At 34.8% G+C, this 20,152-nt stretch overlaps 2 protein-coding genes across 3 annotated transcripts in view; one reads left to right on the top strand and one right to left on the bottom strand.

The window, feature by feature from the left end:
* Positions 1 to 232: 232 nt before the first annotated feature.
* On the top strand, positions 233 to 9,781 carry LOC132552919 (large ribosomal subunit protein mL37-like). Its single transcript, XM_060217120.1, has 9 exons — positions 233 to 282; positions 1,208 to 1,331; positions 1,948 to 2,097; positions 2,927 to 3,024; positions 3,872 to 4,008; positions 4,469 to 4,593; positions 6,175 to 6,357; positions 7,228 to 7,367; positions 9,447 to 9,781. Exons 2-9 carry the CDS (start codon positions 1,226 to 1,228, stop codon positions 9,726 to 9,728), a joined length of 1,221 nt encoding a protein of 406 aa, XP_060073103.1. The 5' UTR covers positions 233 to 282; positions 1,208 to 1,225; the 3' UTR covers positions 9,729 to 9,781.
* A 5,058-nt stretch (positions 9,782 to 14,839) lies between these two features.
* The window catches only part of LOC132552960 (amyloid-beta precursor-like protein), a 46,286-nt gene continuing 40,973 nt past the window's right edge, over positions 14,840 to 20,152 (bottom strand). For both annotated transcript variants that reach the window (XM_060217160.1, XM_060217161.1), the window contains exons 7-11: positions 19,767 to 19,925; positions 19,001 to 19,229; positions 18,380 to 18,508; positions 17,954 to 18,177; positions 14,840 to 17,622 (exon numbers count right to left, since the gene is read on the bottom strand). In XM_060217160.1, the coding sequence (XP_060073143.1) occupies positions 17,353 to 17,622; positions 17,954 to 18,177; positions 18,380 to 18,508; positions 19,001 to 19,229; positions 19,767 to 19,925 (1,011 nt within the window). In that variant the 3' untranslated portion in view covers positions 14,840 to 17,352. The remainder of the gene's footprint in view (positions 17,623 to 17,953; positions 18,178 to 18,379; positions 18,509 to 19,000; positions 19,230 to 19,766; positions 19,926 to 20,152) is intronic.

Here is a 20,152-nt window from a genome sequence, read left to right as displayed (position 1 = left end):
GTTCTCAGAGTATATCCAATTAAGCTCTTTTGAAAAGGAGGTGCGTTTTACCGCAAAGGGAGCGGCTATTTAAAGTAAAACAAAGAGATATGGTAATTATTTGAATATATCATTTTAATTTAGTGAATAATATAACATCCTCATTTATTACAAAGTGTTAAGATATTTTTGGTTATTATCATAAATATTTTATTTTCATATGCACTAGTTTAAAATGTTAGATACTGAACGCTCCCCGCTGAAAGAGAAGCATGGGGTCATTCTAACAAACTAGAGCTTGAGGTGAGCCGAAATTATGATGTTTAGAATTTGCATAGTAATGCTCACCAAGGTATACTAATATTTATATTTACAGCTTTTGAGTGAGACTACACACTTACAGATGGTTCAAGACACAGTGAAATGGAAACGACATTGACAGATCATAATCTCTCTAGTAGTGATATATCTCACCCGTGACCGTGTACGCCAATAGTTCTCAATACCTCGCCCCTGCCCCCACCCCCCACACACCGCCATTCCCGCCCCGCTTAATAGCTTGTCATCAAATCATATCTACTTGTGCCCCATTCACTTCTAGCCTGTAGTTAGCGTCAGAACTTAAAACTGTAATGACCTGAGTTTTCTGTCAACCAGTGGTAAGTTTCATAATAAGTGTTGTGGCACTTCACAGAATATTTCTTCTTTGTGCCTGTTCAGATTCTTTAATACTATCATGGCCAGGATAGCTAGCTTATAAAGAAATTTCCTCTGTCTCAGACTATCTCAGTTTTACTCTGCGACCTCTTTGTATTTTACAACTGAATGCATCCATTATGATACTAAACACCAAAATTTCAGAATTCAGCATCTTTAATTGATTCTTGCACCTCTTTTGGTTATTATTTTTATAAATACAAACACATCAAATAGTTTTTTTTTAAACAGTTTTAGTGCTTTCCTATATAGATTTCAAAATCACTTTTTCAGTTACTGAAAAATCCCTGGAAAACACCTTGAAACTGAAATTGCTTCATGATAAATTCATCATATGAATTGGTTCCAGTAGTTTCAAGCATATTTCTGTGATTAACTTTGAAAACAGCTGCACTATAATTTTCATATTCTTTGCAAAAAAATCCTTTTCAGTACCTTTATATCCTAATGAAAAACCACCAAAGATTGAGATTTAAGAAAGAGGCTTAAAAACGATTTTGATTTGTTGCAGGTCTTTCAGTAATCCAAGATGAGAGTAACTCAACCACTTTTAAAACAAATTGCAAAGCCCTTTAAAAGGGCTTGGGCTGCCAAGTACCCATACCAAGTGAAAGAGATGCCAGATATACCAGACGGTAAGGAAACATGTCTAAATAATACAAATAGACTAGTTTTACCAGTCTTTGTTGAAGCAGTTTCTGATATAAGCAGATAGGGAGCCCTATTACCTCACTGAATATCATGCAGAAGGGCCACTTTCTGCTTTTGGACTCACTCAAATAAATAAAATCATCCAACTTTGCAAGATGCAGTAAAATTTTTAGGGTTTTTTTTTCAAGCGAGTCAAGAACACTTTATCCAACATTCTGATGAGTCCCATAGCTAACATATATGGTGGGTTTTCCAAATTTGAGTGAGTCTGACAGCAAAATCATGAGTGCAAGATTCAAATATCTGAGCTTTAAAATGAATTATCTCCCTTGAGTGTGAACTGATTTTACAAATGGAACAATTATTTTTTGGACTTAAACATGTTAGATATGCTAATTAATACTTGTTTTAGCTGCTAGAGGACACATTTTATTTTTGTGAATATACTGAAGTGAAAGCAGTGTATTTCAATTTATTTCAAGTCAACCAGTCCTTGTGAGCTTAGGTCACTTATTTACAAGTTCAATTATATTTGTGAAATAATTATTGTATGTTAGTGACATGGAAACATGTACTACAATCGTTTTGCATTTATTTTAGATATTGAAATCTCGGACCCATTAAAGAAGACAGAGTGGAATAGAAGAAAAGATTTGGAACCTGCATCTCAATCTGTTGATGAGAAGGAGCTTCCAGGCTATAACACTCAGCCAGTATGGGAATTCACCAATATTAATCGGTTTATTGAAGGTACTTCAAACAGCTCTAATTTTATGTCAGTCTTTATTGACACTCAAATCACATTTTTACATCTCATGATTCAAATCATGCTGGAAATATTCATGATTTTATAAGTAAGGTAACCCCTAAAATTCTTTTCATGAAATCTCCAAACATTGATAAAGAGAACAAATGTTTTTCAATAAAACTTGTTTGTTAACTCACTGTATAATTGTTTTTGCTGTGACTAATATTTTGCACTTATCCTAGTTTGGCAAAGATACCTGGGAATTAAATTTTCGGGATGTCTATACATTTATCATTGGTATCCATGTAGGTAGACAGATAACAAATGCTTTCTTAGAATTTGATTTATTTTCGTGTGCAGGACTTGTACTTCACAGTTGTCCTAGTTTTAGCTTGCAGGGCTCTCGATCTGCCAGATTTGGGGCCGATATCAGGCCCCATTCCCAATGCAAAATAGTATCTTTTTTTCCCAATTTAGACACCAAGTTTTCCCAATTCTAAGGAAAACACAGCTATTTTTCCCAATTCTAAGGAAAACACAGCTATTTTTCCCAATTCTAAGGAAAACACAGCTATTTTTCCCAATTCTGAGGGCCCGGGGCCACAGTCCCAAAATGGGGTGTGAGAGCCCTGGCTTAACGTAGATTTAATATATTGATATGTCATACATTTCTATTATTCTCTGTTTGCTGAGCTGAGTGTTTAACTTTATCTTTTATGCTTGTCAGTATATCAACATTACATCCCCTGTAGTGTAAATCAGGTGCCAAGTTTTTGTAATATTAAACTTTATATAGTAATTATTTGAACTTGTAATCTTTTTTTGTTACAGGTATAAAACAAGCACAGAATCTGACAAAAACTGTGGTCTACAGTGGAATGCCAGAGAGTGTGTCTGCTTTAATGAATGAAGTGGAACACCCTGACCAGGTGAGGTCAAGGCCATAGTTATTCTTTTAGATAAGGTCAAGGTCATATTTATACTGGCCAGGTGTGGACAAGGTCATATTTGTACCGATCAGGTTACTGTGGAAACATTAATGTCAGAATCTAAATGACCAATATTTGTTAACTTAAAGACCATCATATGTGTGTTTCTTCAAAAAACTGTTTTTGTCATCCCCTTGCGGCCGGCAACTGTTGAAGTGATATAATGTCCCCTTCTTACATACATGCATATGTATGTTCACTTATGTCGTCCCTCCAGCCATTTCATTTCTGAATTGATTTTTATCAAATTTTGAATCTTGGTCAAATTTCATTAAAACCTGGAATGAGTTTTTATTTTAGTGTGCCAGGGTCAACGTTAAGGTCACTTACTATTAATAGAAAATTATTGTCATCGTTCAAGCCACTTCATTTCTTAACAGATTTTGATCAAACATTTTATCATATTGGTCAAGTATCATCATAACTTGAACTAGTTGTTGTTTCCGTTAACGTCAACGTTAAGGTTACATGTGTGTTGGTAATTTTTAAACACAATTACATTAATTATCAGAGGATGAAGTTGCTAGTGTAATTTGACAAGACACTGTTAGATGCAACACAAGGAATGTGTTCTGTAACAAACTTTATGTGAGCGAGGGATTTTTATCATTTGCGATGCCTTGTTACATTAGAAATCAATTTAAGATTTGCTTGCTGCTGTTCCTATGTTCATTGTTCAAGGCACACAACTCTTGTCACTATTATTGTAATTTACAATTGGAAAGAGAATTTTCTTTTCACTACTGTCTATGAATCAGAAGTCATTATTTTTTATAAATTGTTTCAGAATGACCTTCTGAAGAGGATTATCCTTCAGAGTCAGGTATGGGATCCAAGCCAACAAAAACTTCCCAGAAGGATTGATAAATCCTGTATCAAATGGAATTTCCAACGTGAATATGGTATTCCTAGGAACAAAAGTATGTAAGTATTCAGAAATCATAGAAATATACACATCTCAACTTTACCCTGTGTAAATATACAGAACTCAACTTTATCCAGTGTAAATATACACAACTCAACTTTATCCATTGTAAATATACAGAACTTAACTTTACTCTGTGTAAATACACAGAGCTCAACTTTACCCTGTGTATATATACACAACTCAACTTTACCCAGTGTAAATATACACAACTCAACTTTACCCAGTGTAAATATACACAACTCAACTTTACCCAGTGTAAATATACACAACTCAACTTTACCATGTGTAAAATATACACAACTCAACTTTATCCAGTGTAAATATACACAACTCAACTCTACCCTTATATCTAACCAACAGTCTTATCAAACAAGACTTAATCCTGTTTTATTTTATAGTCACACTCTCTAGTTAGCAGTCTTATCCTACAATACACCTATCTATTCTATTTTGTAGTCACATTCTTGGTACAAACATGGTACGCCTGGCCAACAGTCTCATTAATGCACGTTATCCTGCGGCTTTTAAGGACCAACAGCTTATTATCCAGCCGGCATTTGATGCATTCTACACCTTCATGGGTAGGTATGGATAGAACAAAGTGGGGATTGTTTGTTCACAAAGACTAGATTGGCAATCATAGCATATTTATCTTGTTATAGGCCGAGGGAACCAATACATAATCTGGTACAAAGTCAAGGGGTGGGCTTATTACAGGACAATGATATTTGAGGGGCAACACATAATCTCTGACTCAAAGTCTAGGGGTGGGCTTATTACAGGACAATGATATTTGAGGGGCAACACATAATCTCTGACTCAAAGTCTAGGGGTGGGCTTATTACAGGACAATGATATTTGAGGGGCAACACATAATCTCTGACTCAAAGTCTAGGGGTGGGCTTATTACAGGACAATGATATTTGAGGGGCAACACATAATCTCTGACTCAAAGTCTAGGGGTGGGCTTATTACAGGAAATTGGTAAAGCATTTATCAGTTATACTGAAACTGCAATACTTCAGATTTACATATTTCTGTGGTAGTCTTATTTTATTGTTTTTAGTGCTAAAACTATTATGTTGCAATTTGATTGTGCTAATTGTCACTTATATATGTTTACAGTAGATGTTAGTCAGCTTATTGACAGACATATGTTGTCAGAAATGAGCTTATTGTCGGACATGTGTTGTCAGAAATGAGCTTATTGTCAGACATGTGTTGTCAGAGATGAGCTTATTGTTTGACATGTGTTGTCAGAAATGAGCTTATTGTCAGACATGTGTTGTCAGAAATGAGCTTATTGTCAGACATGTGTTGTCAGAAATGAGCTTATTGTCAGACATGTGTTGTCAGAACTGAGCTTATTGTCAGACATGTGTTGTCAGAAATGAGCTTATTGTCAGACATGTGTTGTCAGAAATGAGCTTATTGTTTGACATGTGTTGTCAGAAATGAGCTTATTGTCAGACATGTGTTGTCAGAAATGAGCTTATTGTCAGACATGTGTTGTCAGAAATGAGCTTATTGTCAGACATGTGTTGTCAGAACTGAGCTTATTGTCAGACATGTGTTGTCAGAAATTAGCTTGTTGTCAGACATGTGTTGTCAGAAATGAGCTTATTGTTTGACATGTGTTGTCAGAAATGAGCTTATTGTCAGACATGTGTTGTCAGAAATGAGCTTATTGTCAGACATTTGTTGTCAGAAATGAGCTTATTGTCAGACATGTGTTGTCAGAAATGAGCTTATTGTTAGACATGTGTTTTCAGAAATGAGCTTATTGTCAGACATGTGTTGTCAGAAATTAGCTTGTTGTCAGACATGTGTTGTCAGAAATGAGCTTATTGTTTGACATGTGTTGTCAGAAATGAGCTTATTGTCAGACATGTGTTGTCAGAAATTAGCTTATTGTCAGACATGTGTTGTCAGAAATGAGCTTATTGTCAGACATGTGTTGTCAGAAATTAGCTTATTGTCAGACATGTGTTGTCAGAAATAAGCTTATTGTCTGACATGCATTTGTCATCACCAAAAGCTCTTTAAAAAAAACCTCTTGTAGGATCCTATGTGTTCAATAAGTATATTTTTAAAGACAATTATACAAATTGAACCAGTTAATTTGAGTTTACATATGGCCAAGTTAATTGATTTACCTGTAGGTGAGAAAATTGTGATAAAGAGCACGTCAAACTACCTTCTAATGGGACCCAATCCACTGCCTCGATTTACTGATGAGGATACAGTAAGGCGTACCAATGATGAGGTGATACCAGATATGTACCCAATCCTGCCAACAATCGACTTCAAATCAACCCACTTTTATGATTTAATCAACAATATTGGTGAGTCATTGGATATAAAAACACATTCCTTGTCTTCCTGAAGTCAAGTTACTGATAAACATTAACAACTAACACCATGTGAAAAATAAGGTAGAGGTAATTTTTTTGAAAATTATTTTTAATGCACATGTATATCACATTCCCTAAAATTTTGCTTTCTGTATTTGATGCCAGAGGAAATTGGAGGTCTAGTCAAACTCTCCATTTTCAAAAATTTGAAAATAGACATTCAATCAGGTTAACTATATCAGTTAAGGTTTTCGTCAGTGATACCTAAAATAGATGTGTTTGTTTACTACCTGGGATATAGGCCAATAAACTTTCGCTTCTCTGTTGGATTTGGTATCCACGCAAGTCCTCATGTCAATATACTTCTGGGGATATTCTGATCTTCAGTTCCAAATAAATTTCAATATTATACTGAGTCCTCACGTCAATATACTTATGGGGAGATCCTGATCTTCAAGTCCAAATTAATTCCAATATTATACTGAGTTCTCATGTCAATATACTTCTGGGGAGACCCTGATCTTCAAGTCCAAGTTAATTTCAATATTATTCTGAGTTCTCATGTCAAAATACTTCTGGGGAGATCCTGATCTTCAAGTCTAAATTGATTTCAATATTATACTTATTTCTCGTGTCAATTCCTTGGATGTATTGTCGATAAAATATTTGAATGAAATAGTAAAGTTCATTTTGATGATGCAGTCAGTTACCATGACAACTATAGCTGAAACAACAACAAAAAATTATGATGGGTTTTAAAATTTGATAGATTTTTGGGCCAATAAAGGCCAAAACCATGAATGGTACTTTTACAGGTGTAATAAGTAGTTTATCTACAGGCGTAGAATCTTTTTAATTCAGGTTTTAGAAGTAGCACAGAGTTTCATCCACACATATTCATAACATCCAACTGTGATTATTGGAATGATGACTCACGACAAGCTAGGTCCATGATGTATTGTTTGGCCCACACCATTGCTGAGGCCCGACTAAGGTTTGGGGTAAGTTATACTTATAACTACTGTTCTGTGGATGTGGTGAGCTAGCAGCTGAGACACGATTAAGGTTTGGGGTAAGTTATATATATAACTACTGTTCTGTGGATGTGATGAGCTAGCAGCTGAGACACGACTAAGGTTTGGGGTAAGTTATATATATAACTACTGTTCTGTGGATGTGATGAGCTAGCAGCTGAGACACGACTAAGGTTTGGGGTAAGTTATATATATAACTACTGTTCTGTGGATGTGGTGAGCTTGCAGCTGAGACACGACTAAGGTTTGGGGTAAGTTTTATTTATAACTACTGTTCTGTGGATGTGATGATCTAGCAGCTGAAACACGAATTAGACCTAAGAACTTTGATATGTCAAGACTTCAAATCATTGGTGGTGTGTTCTATTAAATTTTTTTTATTCATGACTAAAGCTGATGACACAATATTTCTACCTGAACAAACACAGCAAATACTAACACACAAATGTAAGTAAAAAGATGCAATTTTATCTAAAACATTTTTGTTTATGAAAAAATAAAAACATAACTTTAAATAGAAATCGAAGAGAAATTGATTGCTTACATTTGCATTTGTGCCATCATGTCACACGGTATATGTATTTTAACGGTTAATTTTAGATAAAAAATGTGTAGCATCAAAGTGGTCAAGTGTTGAAGTAACTATTTTAAGACTGATACATAAAAGTTATAGGCACTAATGAATTTAAAAGAGAGTAAAATTAATATCATAATGTATTCTGTTCAGAAATGACATCACTAACTATCTTAGGTGGTAGAAACTACAAGAGTGTTTATGGATGTTCTGACGACGGCTAGTCTGAATCAATCAGAGAATGCATGATTGACAGATAAATTACTGTGTTTCTCGTGCATATATTCTTAAAACTGAAAAGTGACACTTTGGGAACAAGTGAAATCATCAGACAAGTGATAGTATATCTTCAGATTATTTTCATAATTCTGTAACCAAGACCTGATTACAGTAACATGACATAAGTCTTTCACATTTTTTCAATTTAATCTTATATTCTTTATACTCTCAAATCTTTTCCATGAAATTTCTTCACTTTGTTTAGGGATGGATTTTGAGAATATTTTACAATTGTACAATTCTATCCATATTTTCTTCCCATAATCTTCATTTAATTTTCCATTGTTTGCACCAGGAGTAATACAGAATTATCTACACTGCTAATTTCCATGTGACGCCATTTTCCTATTTACGGTTACCAAAAGGAACGTCAAAATGTCATCCTGAAAATTACATGTTGCAAATAAATTATTTTTGCCCTGGTTATACACAATGGAAAAAAAATGGAGATAATATGAGATGAAGCAGGACACAATTCTCAGGGAGTGTACAAAATTTCATTAAATGTAGTCCATAAAAGAAGTCAGCAAAATTTATTGAAAAAGGTTAGAAATACAAAAACTATATAGTAAAATAACAAAGACTTGTGGCGTGTCATTGTATATGCCATTACGACATTGGCGACAGTGATCATCACACGACGTCCTATTATCTTAAGATTAAATGTCATAGCTTTTAAGTTAGCAATTATATTTTAATCAGTGTCCAGTCATTAATTAATCTCGTAACACAGAGCTAATGATTGCGGCTATCATAATCCCATTGTCAGGTAGCACTCTCCGTTGAAATGTGTGAAATTTTGTCATGGGGCGAAAATACCTGTACATTACATGTTAATATTTTGTTTGAATCATGAGGTGTCAATGACTGTGTTATCACAGCTTATGGTCTGTGAAAAAACTTTGATACATCGAAAAGTTTGATTTATAAAACTTTGATTCATAAAGGTGTAAGTTAGCAGTTAAAGTAAGGGATAGAATTTATGACCGTACAAAAACTTAAGATACAACGAGTATTTAGAATTATCAAAGTTCAATTTACTGTTAATGTATTTTTGTAAACAATTTCTATCAATGATATCAAAGTTCAGAAAATAGTGAAAATTGAACGCCTTGAAATATGATTTCATGATATGATGTTTCATTTTCTGTGGTTAGTGGAAACTGACATTATTTTTGTTTTCTGTCCAACAGAAAGATGTGCAGACTCTCCCAGAGCCAATCTGTGTACAGACTGCTAGTGTTGGTGAAACTGGTCTAAATTTTGTGTTTTTCCAACTAAATACTCTGGACTTTAGTTCACAAAGCGGAGTTAAAAATCAAGCATGGCTTGATACCGGAAACAATTTATATACAAAAATTCTGTCGCAGCCATGGAATGGCGAAGAGTTTCTAAACCATCAATACACTGATTTTACTGCGGAACCCTTCAGTAAATTGCTGGCAGTGATGCAGTATGGCTTAAATCCATCTTAATATGGAGATTGTGTGATATAATGTGATGTTTTAAATAAATAATACAGACATTTTTCTTTCTCTTGTCTTTGGAAGGGAATACATTACATACCTTTAGACATATTCAGTTTGCTTTAGGTCTGATGAATTAAACAAGAGGCCAATTGGTCCTGTATCAATCACATATTAATTAAATGCTTATCACTAACTGAACCTTGTATGAAAACTTAAACTTTTATTTTATTAAACAAGTTCCTGACAATGAGATATGTATGTGTTCTTTTGAGTTGGTCAAACTGATTTCAACCTACTTTATAGCTAGCTTGCTAGTCATTTGTTGATTTTGTCTTCATCTCAAAAACTCCATCTTTCACCAGATTTATCTCACCTAGTCATCAGTTCTGTATTCTTTCACCAGATTTATCTCGCCTAGTCATCAGTTCTGTATTCTTTCACCAGATTTATCTCGCCTAGTCATCAGTTCTGTATTCTTTCACCAGATTTATCTCGCCTAGTCATCAGTTCTGTATTCTTTCACCAGATTTATCTTGCCTAGTCATCAGTTCTGTATTCTTTCACCAGATTTATCTTACCAACAGTCGTCAGTTCTGTATTCTGACACTGGATTTCATCTGCCAACAGTCGTCAGTTCTGTATTCTTTCACCAGATTTATCTTACCAACAGTCGTCAGTTCTGTATTCTGACACTAGATTTATCTTACCAACTGTGGTCAGTTCTGTATTCTGACACTAGATTTCATCTGCCAACAGTCATCAGTTCTTATACTTTCACCAGATTTATCTTACCAACAGTCGTCAGTTCTGTATTCTGACACTAGATTTATCTTACCAACAGTCGTCAGTTCTGTATTCTGACACTAGATTTCATCTGCCAACAGTCATCAGTTCTGTATTCTGACACTTGATTTATCTTACCAACAGTCATCAGTTTTGTATTCTGACACTAGATTTATCTTACCAACAGTCATCAGTTCTGTATTCTGTCACCAGATTTATCTCGCCTAGTCATCAGTTCTGTATTCTGACACTAGATTTATCTTACCAACAGTCGTCAGTTCTGTATTCTGACACTAGATTTATCTTACCAACAGTCATCAGTTCTGTATTCTGACACTAGATTTATCTTACCAACAGTCATCAGTTCTGTATTCTGACACTAGATTTATCTTACCAACAGTCATCAGTTTTGTATTCTGACACTAGATTTATCTTACCAACAGTCATCAGTTCTGTATTCTGTCACAAGATTTCATCTGCCAACAGTCATCAGTTCTGTATTCACACTAGATTTATCTTACCAACAGTCATCAGTTCTGTATTCTGACACTAGATTTATCTTACCAACAGTCGTCAGTTCTGTATTCTGACACTAGATTTCATCTGCCAACAGTCATCAGTTCTGTATTCTGACACTTGATTTATCTTACCAACAGTCATCAGTTTTGTATTCTGACACTAGATTTATCTTACCAACAGTCATCAGTTCTGTATTCTGTCACCAGATTTATCTCGCCTAGTCATCAGTTCTGTATTCTGACACTAGATTTATCTTACCAACAGTCGTCAGTTCTGTATTCTGACACTAGATTTATCTTACCAACAGTCATCAGTTCTGTATTCTGACACTAGATTTATCTTACCAACAGTCATCAGTTCTGTATTCTGACACTAGATTTATCTTACCAACAGTCATCAGTTTTGTATTCTGACACTAGATTTATCTTACCAACAGTCATCAGTTCTGTATTCTGTCACAAGATTTCATCTGCCAACAGTCATCAGTTCTGTATTCACACTAGATTTATCTTACCAACAGTCATCAGTTCTGTATTCTGACACTAGATTTATCTTACCAACAGTCGTCAGTTCTGTATTCTGACACTAGATTTATCTTACCAACAGTCGTCAGTTCTGTATTCTGACACTAGATTTATCTTACCAACAGTCATCAGTTCTGTATTCTGACACTAGATTTATCTTACCAACAGTCATCAGTTCTGTATTCTGACACTAGATTTATCTTACCAACAGTCATCAGTTTTGTATTCTGACACTAGATTTATCTTACCAACAGTCATCAGTTCTGTATTCTGTCACAAGATTTCATCTGCCAACAGTCATCAGTTCTGTATTCACACTAGATTTATCTTACCAACAGTCATCAGTTTTGTATTCTGACACTAGATTTATCTTACCAACAGTCATCAGTTTTGTATTCTGTCACCAGATTTATCTCGCCTAGTCATCAGTTCTGTATTCTGACACTAGATTTATCTTACCAACAGTCGTCAGTTCTGTATTCTGACACTAGATTTATCTTACCAACAGTCATCAGTTCTGTATTCTGACACTAGATTTATCTTACCAACAGTCATCAGTTCTGTATTCTGACACTAGATTTATCTTACCAACAGTCATCAGTTCTGTATTCTGACACTAGATTTATCTTACCAACAGTCATCAGTTTTGTATTCTGACACTAGATTTATCTTACCAACAGTCATCAGTTCTGTATTCTGTCACAAGATTTCATCTGCCAACAGTCATCAGTTCTGTATTCACACTAGATTTATCTTACCAACAGTCATCAGTTTTGTATTCTGACACTAGATTTATCTTACCAACAGTCATCAGTTTTGTATTCTGTCACCAGATTTATCTCGCCTAGTCATCAGTTCTGTATTCTGACACTAGATTTATCTTACCAACAGTCGTCAGTTCTGTATTCTGACACTAGATTTATCTTACCAACAGTCATCAGTTCTGTATTCTGACACTAGATTTATCTTACCAACAGTCATCAGTTCTGTATTCTGACACTAGATTTATCTTACCAACAGTCATCAGTTTTGTATTCTGACACTAGATTTATCTTACCAACAGTCATCAGTTCTGTATTCTGTCACAAGATTTCATCTGCCAACAGTCATCAGTTCTGTATTCACACTAGATTTATCTTACCAACAGTCATCAGTTTTGTATTCTGACACTAGATTTATCTTACCAACAGTCATCAGTTCTGTATTCTGTCACAAGATTTCATCTGCCAACAGTCATCAGTTCTGTATTCACACTAGATTTATCTTACCAACAGTCGTCAGTTCTGTATTCTGACACTAGATTTATCTTACCAACAGTCATCAGTTCTGTATTCTGACACTAGATTTATCTTACCAACAGTCATCAGTTCTGTATTCTGACACTAGATTTATCTTACCAACAGTCATCAGTTTTGTATTCTGACACTAGATTTATCTTACCAACAGTCATCAGTTCTGTATTCTGTCACAAGATTTCATCTGCCAACAGTCATCAGTTCTGTATTCACACTAGATTTATCTTACCAACAGTCATCAGTTTTGTATTCTGACACTAGATTTATCTTACCAACAGTCATCAGTTTTGTATTCTGTCACCAGATTTATCTCGCCTAGTCATCAGTTCTGTATTCTGACACTAGATTTATCTTACCAACAGTCGTCAGTTCTGTATTCTGACACTAGATTTATCTTACCAACAGTCATCAGTTCTGTATTCTGACACTAGATTTATCTTACCAACAGTCATCAGTTCTGTATTCTGACACTAGATTTATCTTACCAACAGTCATCAGTTTTGTATTCTGACACTAGATTTATCTTACCAACAGTCATCAGTTCTGTATTCTGTCACAAGATTTCATCTGCCAACAGTCATCAGTTCTGTATTCACACTAGATTTATCTTACCAACAGTCATCAGTTCTGTATTCTGACACTAGATTTATCTTACCAACAGTCGTCAGTTCTGTATTCTGACACTAGATTTATCTTACCAACAGTCGTCAGTTCTGTATTCTGACACTAGATTTATCTTACCAACAGTCATCAGTTCTGTATTCTGACACTAGATTTATCTTACCAACAGTCATCAGTTCTGTATTCTGACACTAGATTTATCTTACCAACAGTCATCAGTTCTGTATTCTGTCACAAGATTTCATCTGCCAAGTCAATAGTTCTGTATTCTGACACTAGATTTATCTTACCAACAGTCATCAGTTCTGTATTCTGACACTAGATTTATCTTACCAACAGTCGTCAGTTCTGTATTCTGACACTAGATTTCATCTGCCAACAGTCGTCAGTGTTCAGTCAATGTGTCCTCTGTTTGACCTTTACTTGTTTGCCATTTCCATTCCCGGCCCATCTTTAGATTTGATATTACCAACACTTGTCAATGTTTTATCAATGTGTACTCTGTCTTCCACTTGATTTCCATCACAATTACTCCCTCAATCATTAGATTTTGCCTCACCAACAGTCGTCAATATCTTCTAGTTTTCCATGTCTATGACTCAGTCTAAAGTTCTCTCACCAATAGTTGTCATGGTTTTGTCAACTGTCCATAGAGACCACTTAAGGGAGCAGAGAAAAGTGGGCTTCATAGAGAGGTCCAATTGCTATGAAATTCATTACATAAGGACCCAAAAAAGTGTCCTTTACACACAGGTTCTTTAAGACAGATATGACAGTACAGCGTCTCCTATCTGTTTTCCATTTACATGACTTGGTCTTTTGCCAGGCTTTGTCTTGTCAATGTCTCCTACTTGTTTTCTCCATAAATCTTTCGCTAGGTTTGAATCTTGCCCATCCTGCTATACAAAATTCAGTGAAATAATGCATTTTTATCTCAATAATATAATTCTTCCTAAGGAGAGAGATAAACTTCTCAAATATTTTTCAGTAATTGTCTCGATACGATGATAAACCAAGCCATAAACATTTGTACTAATTTCTCAAAATCTGCATTTTGTGATACAAGAACTCTATTTGGAGGGTTCAGAAGCATTTAGTTCACTAAACAATCTAGAGACCAGATTTAGTTCAAGTTGGACGTAGATTTTCTGATCAAAGGATTTAAATGCCAAACTGTAGTTGGTGAAATTTTGACAACACCACTGGTAAAGTAACAGCACTCGAAAGTCTTGTTTCCAAGCGTTTCGTTGCAGGCAAGACAAAACGAACCTAGTTTTGTTGTAGGCAAGACAAAACCCAACCTAGTTTTGTTGAAGGCAAGACAAAACCAACCTAAGACCGAAACTTTGAGTTAATGACGAACACAAGACAGACACTGAGTGTACAAGTTTTATTAACAAAATCATACATGTGTTTTATACATATATAGGTACACATTTCTTGAATATCCCTGTAAAAACATGGTAAACGACTCGAAGCTATTTGGACAACATTGAAGACCTGACTAATCAAAAACTTAAATGCTGTTCAGGAAGTTTGTTTCACCGTCTTTTTGAATGATACACCTTTTACATAAAAAATAGATTTTAAAACTGATACATATCTCAGTGTATTTAAATTTGGTATTTACATATTTTTTTCAATATGCCTACTTAAGTACATTTCCAGGAAGTTCTTGGTGTAATAACAGATCTATCTGTTCTCTGTTCATTGGTTCAATGCAAGCACACACGTTTTCCATAAATATTTAATTCTTTTATACTGTTACATTCTATACATGTACCACTGAATAAGGATTTCAGGATTATATTTGAATCGTTTTTCTTTCATGAATGTGCTAATGCATCAAAATAATTTTTGACTGGTATAAAATCTGTTCCTGTTTCAACATCAATCCAGCAGGCAGCTGTCAAAATCAGACGGTGAAAAAATCTTACGAACGTGAAAGTTAAATCTTGTACACTCAACTAAAAATTTATTTTAAAAAGGTGGCACCACACTGCTACAATGCTCAGAGTTTTCTCCCCTCCCTGAAATTAATTTTCTTTCTCTATTACTTATTTCATGTTTAAAATAAATTGTTTAAATAAATAGAAATAATTTGTTCCATTTTTATTAAATTAAAATTAAATGAGCTAGAGTTGATCATTTTTAAAGATATTTTATTGTAACAAGAATTTTCTTGATATTTGGATTTCATTTCTAACCTTTTGATATTAGGGATGTCAGTTGAATTTAGTAATATTAGTTAATTTATAATGTTACTGGCACAAAATCAAGGGAGATAATCTAAAATGATATATTTTACAACTGATTTTTACATGAAACTGCAACAACCACCATGAACAACCACAAACAAAAACTTCTGATGTTGGTCGACGTTTTATGTTGATGAAAATCACGTTTGATGCCGAGTCAACAACTATGTATATATACAACCTAACTCCAATGCGGTATATATGTATATATTTTATAGGTTCACATGTATAAAATAAAATAAATTTGTGAAATATGGAAAATTATCTTGATAAATTTGTGTCACAAAAAATCTTTGGAAAAAAATGATAATGTTTTAAAATTCACACAACTCGCAAGATTTAAAAATGTATAGGTTACACCTATATATATATAACAAAGTCTTTGTCCTTATCCTATTTTTTGAAATAAACATTTCATTTCCTTTCAATAAATAAAGGAAACATCAATGTATACGCGAGTTGGTAAAGTTCCACCAGCCAAATGTATTTATTGCAACAAAGACCTGAAGCAGTATAGATACAATGTATAATATATATATGATAAATACAAGTGATATCAGAATTTACTCTAGTCACTCACAATGGGTTTTTTTTTGGTAAAATAAAGATGATGATAATATTTAATGTAAAGTGGTCACTTGAATACAAAATGTAACAATATAATACACTTGTTGAAAAAAGTCGGAGCAAGAGGAGAAAAAAACAGCAAAGTTTTAGTAAACTTTTCAAGCAAGGAAATTATGTACAGTGAGTTTTCATCTGTAAGTTGATAGGAACTTATTAACACAAAATTATGTACACTATCTAAACACGATTTAAATTCACACTTGGTCAAAAACAAGCTTTGTTCACTGAAAGAATTTGAACATAGGTGTTGTGACAGGACAACTTCTCCCTGTCACCCCTATATCAATATAATGGACTTATCCATGTAGGTGTGTTCCATCACGATGCAATAGAGCTCTTTGAGTAAATATGGAAAATCAGTCTCGCCAACAGTAGAGAATCCATATCACATCACACATGTTCAAATTCTGACTCGTGCCACTTTAAAAAATATCACAATTATCTCATTTCTCAGCCAGGTGAATTTCCTGACAAAAACATGTACACAAGTTTGGAATGATCATTTTTGTATTCTGAAAGATTTTGCATGAGAAATGGAAACTACACATATGTTGTAATTTCTGACTCGTCACCAAGTTGGGCCTCAATGGCCGCTACAAAGCTGTTGAGATACACAACCAATACTTAATAATGTATTGCCTGAAGCCGAGTGTATTATATATAAAAACAAACAAGACAAGTACATAACTATCAGATCTTAAGCTTATATACACAATTTCCAACTCCCGTATGTAAACTAGGGCTTATTCTTAAGCTTTTAAATCGCAGAATTGAAACATGATTTCTGTTCGAAAAAAAAAAACCAGCACAAAGGTAAGAAATCAATTGCTTTAGATGAAATCTAAATTGTACAACAACTTTTCAGTTCCAACATTATGGTAATCTGGAAGCTAGAGGCAGGAGAGTTGGATGCTTATACTTCAACACTGATGATTTCAATAGTGGTTTTAAACGCTCATCCGTTCTTTAGTTTTGTCCATGTTGGAATGCATAGGACTTTCTTCTATACGTTTTGGTTCTGATTCAGTTCAAAGTATTGGTATGTTGGGTTTTCGTAGCCGTTCATTTGCATGTTGGCAACATGCCGTTCTTCTGGTGATGCTGCTGGGTCAACCTCGACGAAACCGTGAGTGACTGGGCGGCGATGGGAGTGCTTACGCAGCATAATCACTGCGACAACAATAATGACAAACACAGCGACACTTCCGATGGCGATTCCAAAAATGCTTCCTGTTGCTGTCCCTACTTGCATGCCAGCAGCATTTCCGATGGCCTGAAAATAAGATTCATGACTCTGTATTATTCTATGGTAACAACTACAATTTGTAAAGGTCATCCTGTGTGTTTAGCAGGCTACAAGGTTTATACACTCGGACATATACAATTTAAAGACCTTTCAAGGACTTTCGGATATCAAAGCACTACCCTAGCCTCTCATACACCTGTGTATTCTTTTGCATCACAGCACTAGCCTATTTGAAAACTGGTTTCATAAATATGAGTTTGAAATGGAAATTCAACAAGAACTGCTATGTACATTAAGTCCACTGTTAGGTGGTGCTCCAACTCAACCAAACTGTATAGTAACAAATTTTTTTTTATACCTGTTCGAAACTTTGTTTATCATGCATATGGTGAGCTACAAAGTTGGTGTCGTGCTCGTTTTCTATCGTTTCTTCATCAAAAGTGTTGATTCCATCATCTTCCCGTATCATGTCATCTAATATGTCATTGTCGATGGTGTTGGATGGAAGCGGGACGACCTCTGCGACCTTGTGGATAGGGATGATAGTGTCCTCATGTCCAAGGTTTGCATTGTTGTCAGCAGCTACAAATAACATACAGAAATCAATAGAGATATTAGATCTGAAATCTAGACCCATTCATACATGTGCGAAGGAACCACAAGATATTTACAAAAATCATCTAAATCACTTTTAACATTTTTCTTTAAGTAAACAAGTATATAAGTTTAAGTATACAGGGAAACTTCTGCCCTCAAATTATAGAATTTTAAAATCAGTTTTTACGTGGTAAATCCTCCTCGCTCTCTGATGAATCCTCCTCCTCTTCCTCGGAGTCGACCTCTGGGGTGAAGGGTCGTGACACAACCTTCCTAGCAGACTCTGCCAGTCCCTGGTATTCACGAAGGAAGTTATCTACAAAAGTGACAAAGTGAAATATAGAAATATATCAGAGATGTTTTATCAGAGATATTCAAACCAGTTTATGTTTTGATAACAAGTTTGGCATTTAACCTACATCTGAAATATTTGTGGGACATAATATTGAAAAAGCCTTCATTCAGTGATCATGCATTCATGAAAGTTGCAAATTTGTGAAAAAATCAAAACATTATAGGGACTTATGTTGTCTTTCAGCAGTAACACTTAAAATGATGTTTGTGAAACATTTGCCCCAACCCCACTGTTAAGTCTAAATCATGTCACACATTAGTGAATAAAAGAATTCAATTTGACTTGACAGCACTGATGTTTGTCTACTATAGAAACGATCCAATTGAAATCTACCAATTTACTCATTGATTCACAAAGTTAACTGATTTTTGCATTACAGATATACGTAGATTTTATTAAAATAAAAGTGGTTCGCTCCAAATCTTGGATTTTTGTAATTTTTAAAATGTTTACCAATCATTGGCTTGACTTTCTGTTTGATCTGTTGGAAGTGGTCGAGCATGTCAAGGGCCTGACTGATACGCTGGTCAAGGACATCAAGATGGTCGAGTGAGGATTTTTGGATACGCTTGGCTTCCTCCATATCAGTGTTACGAACGTGTACGAAATGATTGAGGGTGTGGGTACGATCTTTCTCCTCTACCTTGATGTATTCCTTTAGGAACTTGAACACTCTCTGGAACTGTAAAAACGGTACATATTATGTAAACACTATTACAGCTGTATACATATTACAGAACTAAAAATGATATCAGGAAAATTTCATAAGTTTAATATTTGCAAGACATGAATGCCCTTGCAACCATGCACATGTCATATTTTTTGCAATTCTTTCAACAACGGGCCCTAAATTAAAAAAAACAAGAGGCCCAAGGCCTTAACGGTCATCTGAGTCACAATTGTTCTTGTAACATGCCATAGAAACGATTTTGTTAAAAAAGGTGATATAACTTTAACTATATTGTAAACATAATGCAAATATAAATTGTGTATACATTAACTGCTGCCCCATGTTAAGGCTTCTAACCAAGTTTGAGTTAAGAAGAAAGTTCACTCAAGATTTGAATTATTCTATATAAAATCTTCCATTCAAGAACAGTAGAACATCATTTCAGTCAATTTGACCCTAGAAATCTCAGTCAACTGACTCGGGTTACTTATAGCTTTGCCACACCAGTGATTTAAGAAGTCTTGACCAACAGCTTTGTGTTATACGTACATCAACGTGTGGCCTCTGTAATTCAGTCATGTATTTTTCCAGGTTGATTCTCTTCTTTCTGTTCAGTTCGCCTTGTCTTCTCTGGAGGTGGAGAGCCACCAGCTGCCTCTTCTCTGCAGCATCAGCCTGTTCGTAGCCAGTGTACAACAACTGGAATCTCTGTAACACAAACATATTAGACATATTAGCTGTACAGGTCATTGCGATCTTGTAAAGATTTCAAGTGAAGTTTGTTTGGTAAATTTTTCATTCGACAGTCAGTTATTTCAAGGTAGGGTCTCTTGTAGTGCCTGGTACAAGTATCCCTGGTTACATGGATGTGTTGTTCTGAATATGTGGCTGTACTGTTCTGATTAAGTGGATGTGTTGCCTGGTAATGTGGAAGT

This window comes from Ylistrum balloti, unplaced genomic scaffold (genome assembly GCF_031769215.1).
Source record: "Ylistrum balloti isolate Yb309-2 unplaced genomic scaffold, AGI_CSIRO_Ybal_v1 Utg370288, whole genome shotgun sequence".
NCBI classification, from domain to species: Eukaryota; Metazoa; Mollusca; class Bivalvia; order Pectinida; family Pectinidae; genus Ylistrum; species Ylistrum balloti.
This window is presented reverse-complemented; position numbering and strand designations above follow the sequence as displayed.